This window comes from Photinus pyralis, unplaced genomic scaffold, assembly GCF_008802855.1.
Source record: "Photinus pyralis isolate 1611_PpyrPB1 unplaced genomic scaffold, Ppyr1.3 Ppyr1.4_LG5, whole genome shotgun sequence".
NCBI classification, from domain to species: domain Eukaryota; kingdom Metazoa; phylum Arthropoda; class Insecta; order Coleoptera; family Lampyridae; genus Photinus; species Photinus pyralis.
Window position 1 is genome coordinate 32,306,601 of NW_022170596.1, and position 6,085 is coordinate 32,312,685.

The 6,085-nt window shown below is 39.0% G+C and overlaps 1 protein-coding gene across 1 annotated transcript; it reads right to left on the reverse strand.

Moving 5' to 3' along the window:
• Positions 1-3,636: 3,636 nt before the first annotated feature.
• Positions 3,637-5,200, reverse strand: LOC116171446 (replication factor C subunit 4). The gene is made up of 7 exons (XM_031488301.1): positions 4,970-5,200; positions 4,650-4,925; positions 4,382-4,600; positions 4,160-4,334; positions 3,998-4,111; positions 3,868-3,951; positions 3,637-3,816 (listed from the first exon to the last, which is right to left on the reverse strand). The coding sequence occupies exons 1-7, from the start codon at positions 5,086-5,088 to the stop codon at positions 3,724-3,726; spliced, it is 1,080 nt and encodes a 359-aa protein (XP_031344161.1). The 5' UTR covers positions 5,089-5,200; the 3' UTR covers positions 3,637-3,723.
• Between the last annotated feature and the right edge of the window lie 885 nt (positions 5,201-6,085).

The window sequence follows — 6,085 nt, forward strand, 5'->3', positions numbered from 1 at the left end:
ACTAAGCCAAATTGCACAAGTTCAACATTTTTGCCAACATAACACTCCTATTTATTTCCGAAGGGAAAATTCGACATTATCAAATCACCTAGAAGAAACCCTTCTGGAGATAGAGAAAGCGTAGAAGAATTTAATCCACCGAACATCATCGATCGATCCATCTTCGTACGTGTGACCATAACCCTAAAATATACTCTTATTAGGCCATGCGTATGACCACAGATTTAATAGTATATTTACATCTGTGGTATGACAGAACGGTGTACGAATAGTTTCGTTTGAAATCACATCGTGAAGCATCTTCAACGATCGTCATGAAACAATTTCCCAACAGATTATTTGTGTCCGGTTACTGTGTGAATGCATTTCATTAATGGACATTAACCGCATTCGTTGTAATGCAAGTTAATTCACGTAATTTCATGGTAATTCACGTTAATTCGCGCAAATTCAAATTAATTTACGTTAATTCTCGTTAATTCTAATTAATACACGTTAATTCTAATTCATACACGTTAATTCTAATTAATACACGGTAATTCTAATTAATTCACGTTAATTCCAATTAATTCAAATGAATAAATTAAGAGGAGTGTACACCAAAAATTCAAAGTTGTTTCCCCCTACTTAGGTCCAATCAAGTCTTCGCAATGCAATTGAAGATCGACCTACCTACATAGTTTATTAGCGCATTTTTTAAGAATTAAAAAAAATTGCTTTTGTTTGCGTTTTGTCCGTCCGTCCGTACGGACCCACTTCTGCTGTGTTGAGTTACTTTTGGAGAATGGTCCTAGAGTCCTGGAATTTGTTTGCAATGGTATGGCCTACACTTTGAGGTGTGCCAGACGGCCATCAAATTTCGCTGGTTTGGGGGGGGGGAGGGGCGGGGGGGGGGCGTAGATCCCTACACTTCGGGTACCATTTCGTATACAATGCTTCGTTAAGAAGCATAGAGACATAGAGATTTACGTGTATTGTTTCTTCCTATGTCTACTTGAAATTACAAAATCTTTTCTGAAGGGCGCCTAATTTTATGCAACCAAAATAACTCGTAAAACATTTAAAGATCTGGCTGTCATATTCATTAATTTGAATACTGTTGCTTTGTATATTGTATATTGTAAATATATTTCTATAAAACGCAACAACATTTTATTTAGCGTCGCTCCTTAAATAACTGGCGTCTCAGAAAAAACAGCATTCAACATAGTAAGAACACAATCGAGCATACGCTTGCATAAGAAGATAAAACAGAGGGGTCTCCGATATTATCCACTCTCCCCCGGCCGAAAACAGTACTCAGTTCTGAAAAAGAGATCGACGGCCCGTTTCACGGACAGCGAAAAGCGACGCCTGCAAAAACTGTTGATTGGAATTGAACTGAGCGACCTCAAACCGTCCCAATTACTTCTACAACTTCTTAACCTAGGTGCTCCCACGCAGCGGGTACGCCAGTATCAAGTCATTACGGTAGCTCTCACGATTGCCACATCAGCACCAGGCGATTTAGCGGTCAGTCCCGATAACCTGGATCAACTCGTAAGTCGTAACTATGACCGACAAGCTGTATGAGGTATAAACCATTGGAATTATCACCACTTAATTGGGAAACCACTTTGACGGCTCGAGTCAACGCCCTCCATACACAAGATCCAGGCGACAACCGTCAGTGGCACCGAAAACGCTCGCATTTCCGATCTTCTAGAAGCAATCTCCCCTACGTACGCCCAGGCGAATACTGGTGTAATCGAATATTCGGTGTCCGAGTAAAAAATTGCACGGATCCCAGTTCGTACAGGACTACCAATCCAGAAAACTAATTTCCTCGTCGCCGTCTACGGCAGTGTGTGATGACACCAAAAGCATTTGCCGCCTACTCGTTAAAGACGTTAAACCCAACACCCGACCCGATTCGTAGTGGAGACAGGAGCCGACGTGTCCGTTTTTCCCGTCCTCAGCTCGCGACATCGCCAAGTCTCGGGCAAGTATAAACTTTTTGCTGCCAATGAGACCGTATCATCAACACCTACCGTACCTTCAAGCTGCTGTCCCCGAACCTAGACCATCCCAGAAACTTAGTGAGCCAGTTCATCCTGTGTGATGTCAACATAGACATATCATATGTCTATGGATGTCAACCACCCCATCATCGGTTCCGTCTTCCTTCGCGCGTGGACGTAAAAAGAACCAGACTGATAGACGATTGGGAGAATTGGAAAAAATATATCCATTTTGGTGATCCCAAAACTTTAACAGCAAATCTCTCAAAAACGGTATGTCGGAGGCAAAATGGATCGTCTGGTGGACACTAGACATATCTATGGGTTAGGTCGAATCGAATATCTAAAACGAAGTATCGGAAGAGAGTACTCATAAAGGGCAAGTGCAGTGCCGGATTAACCCTAGGCAATGCATCTCTGGGGGCCTCCCTTTCCTTTTCTTTCATTTTAAAATAGTTTTTTCTATGACAATGCAAATTGTCGCTATTAAAGATGGAGCAAAAGCTCTCACACTCAAACCATTAGAGATATAGACATGAAACGCTTCCATTTGAAATTATTTCACGTATTTTGAGGTTAAAAAAATTTGTTTCACACATGGTTTTTGAGTGCGACTGCCATTTTGAATTTTTTCAAATGGTTTATACTATAAGTCATGTCATTACAAGGCTTTTTTTCTTTCTTCCATTATTAAATTTTTTAGCGCATTTTTGAAAAAAATACACTATTATATTCGTTATATGGCTAGCCGGCTGAGATATTCTCAGCAGTTACAATAGCTATAAACACTTCAAATTTTCACTAACAATTTCTGATATAGTGTGTATGTGCAGGCTCTAGCAGGGCCGGTGGGCCGTTCCTATCTATAGAGCGATGCGTGAAAATCACGCAGGCCGCCGAAGCAAAGGGCGGCTCGAAGTTACAAGAGAAGAAGCGCTCCTCAAAGGATTCATTATTATACACTTATTGATTGATTATACAGGCTGTTAATTAATTGAATGCCGATAATACAGGGTGTGAATCCTCGGGTGATTTTAAGGAAAAAGTTTATATCCGTACGGGGTTTGAACTGAAAATGTCATTTATTAAGTTGAGGAAATGTTGATATAAAAATATATTTGCGACTGTCAATTACACAAGAACAGTTGACAAATTATAGCAATAGAACAAAATTTAGTTTATTCTATCAATTTGGAAAAAGGGGCGGCAATTTCATTTTTATCACGCAGGCGGCCAAGAGTCTAGGAAGGGCCCTGGGCTCTATTCTAGATATATCATGTTGTCTGTGGTATTACAGTGTTTAAATCTGTGGTATTACTTACTACATCACAGAGCAAAGAATGTGTATTGTTGGTGGTCTAACCATTTGTAATAATTTGAAAATTGACTAGAGGAACAGTAACTTTATACTGCTCACTAGCACGATCGCGACGGTGGCAAAATTCCAAATTTTTTATTGAGCTCATTGGTTTAACAGAATTGGTAGGTTTTGCTATGGTTACAATATTTTCGGAATTGTTTCCAGCAAAGGCCTGCACCTTGGTTTCCAGGTAGATTTCTACCAATTCGGTGTATCTGGAGGAAACATGGCGCAGGCAATAGAAAATAATAATACAAAAGATAATTATCAATGATACAAGGTTAAACCAAAGTTTTTTTTTTGAAACTCATTAATTACAAAAAAAATGCAAAGTTTAAAATAAATATGCCAAGAAACTGTTTATCAAGTTTTAGAATATTCGATCATAATGGCACATCCCAAATCAAGCAATTGGATGTATTCGGAACCACCATCCTGTAAACGATAACTCACAGTCTAAAAAAATTTATAATTACATGCTGTTCAACATTGAAATGTAAAACTCACCCCTAACTTTTCACCAATTATCGCTTTCTGCTTATCATTAAATTCATCTGTATTTACAATGAATTCATTCATCTGTTTCAAAATCTAAAAAACCAAATCACAAAGAACCCAAAACCCGACTTGTGCTTACCTGTGAAGCAGTATATGCTTCCAAAATAAATGTTTCAATAAAAACCTCTAATTTTGAATAATCGTTTGATTTACATGCCTGCAAATAATTTTTGATCCATTGTTCGGGAACCACCTAGAAATCATTAATTGAGCCAAAAGAAAATAACAAAAATCAACATACTCCAGTAATCTCATAGACATCCTGCATACTGATGGTTGTGTCTTTCCCTTTTAATGTGGAACAACTTTGAAGAGATGTGGTTGCACGCCTCATATCTCCGCCGCTAGTTTTCACTAGAGCATTTAGAACATCAGAATCTATTTGCAAACTTTCCTCTTTGGCAATGTGTTGCAATCTGCAAATTGGACAAATAAGTAACAGAAAATTAAAACATGTGTCTACCTTTCAAGTATCTTGGACTCATCCAGCGGTTTAAACTGAAATTTCGTACACCTCGAAGTTAAAGGTTCAATGATTCTTGACACATAATTACATATTAAACAAAATCGTGTAGTTTTAGATTCTTTTTCCATTGTCCTTCTGAGAGCAGCCTGTGCTGCGTTTGTTAAGGAGTCAGCCTCATCTAGTATGATTATTTTGAACGGAGGGCAAGGTTTTCCACTAGAAATGTACATGAACTTAAAACATACAAGCTCACAATTTCTCTTACTCATGACGAACTGCACTAGCAGTTAATTGTGCAAACGTTTTCACTTTATCACGAATTACTTGAATGCCACGTTCATCAGATGCATTCAGCTCTAGTATACGATCTTTATACATGTCTCCAAACAGCTGCCGTGCGGCTGCCAAAACAGTGCTTGTTTTACCTGTACCTGGAGGTCCATAAAAGAGTAAATTAGGCAGATCGGCTCCTGCAATGCACTGTTCTAAAACTTGCACGGCCTCATTTTGTTCAACTATATCCGAAACTGTTCGTGGCCGACTAAAATGGAGCTTTAGAAAGACATTGTCAGATTGCTTACCCACTATTTCTCGATCCAAGGAACTGATCTTTTTTTCTTTGAAGTTTCATTATTTGCATGACTACTCTTATCTACTTTTGTTGTACTACTGCCCAACTTTCCAGACTTGAGAAATGACTCCATTTTAAACTGTTTTATTATAACGAAAATACACACCACATAACCAACACTATAAAATTGCAGAAACAAATCAGGATTCAGGAATCCCGCCAAATGCCATAGTTTATAACCTAAAAGTTAACAATATAAAAGTGGCTATGCTGCAGTACATTTGAATGTGGCTATGGCTACGGCAAAACAGATGTCCGCTGTTGCAATCTCGGAGTGTACAGTCCTCACAGCAAGTGTTTGCCTCGTGTCGCGCAGGTATATCGTGCGCTCGGCAGCGGTCGGTTGTCTAAATTACCTACCCTACCAGTGGCGCCGCAAAATTACAAGAAAAAAAAATAATACGTATATCAATCTTTATTTATAAGTCATTTACGTTTGTATATTCGTCAAATGATTCAAAATAGAACACATGCCCATCGCCGGAATTTTAAGATTGTTAGTTGTGGAGATCGAAACATCAAAATTTAGATTCGGCGTTATATGAATTAGCCCTCACGCCGCCACCGAGGATACGCAATCGCGCGCATTCAAACAATTTAAATTCGGACGAGTGCGCATCCTACCGCTGGGCAAACACTCGCCGTGAGGACAGTAGTTACTAATCAAATATTATGTGTCCAAATCCAAACCAGAATCTAAAGTTCACATCCCTGATTGTATTAAACCGACCTATTTCTTTTGGATAGACAGGTTATTATGACCATACGAATAGGTATAACAGACTTGTTTCAGTTTCAACAGATGTTGCTATTAAACAGTCCTGTTGGTAAACCGGTTCCGATAGAGTTCGTTATGAAACCATTCCCCGGTGTAGTTGCAAAATTCTTGCTCGCCAAAAGTTTAGTAGGAGAAGCCAATTACAGTTCTTGGTTGGGTTAATACGTGGAACTGGATTCGGCAATCTAGTCACCCACCCAATTAATTGGTTATTAGGAGATTCCTACATATTCACGACGTTGGTTCGAGCGTGCGCATTGGAACCGTTTGAATTTTACGCAGACGAAAGCTT

Excerpts from the sequence above, each read along its gene's own strand:
- LOC116171446 (XM_031488301.1), bottom strand. The coding sequence starts at position 5,088 with ATGGAGTCATTTCTCAAGTCTGGAAAGTTGGGCAGTAGTACAACAAAA. Across the intron at positions 4,926-4,969 it reads GTTCCTTGGATCGAGAAATA|TCGGCCACGAACAGTTTCGG; the intron begins GTGGGTAAGCAA and ends GCTCCATTTTAG. Across the intron at positions 4,335-4,381 it reads GAGTCCAAGATACTTGAAAG|ATTGCAACACATTGCCAAAG; the intron begins GTAGACACATGT and ends TCCAATTTGCAG.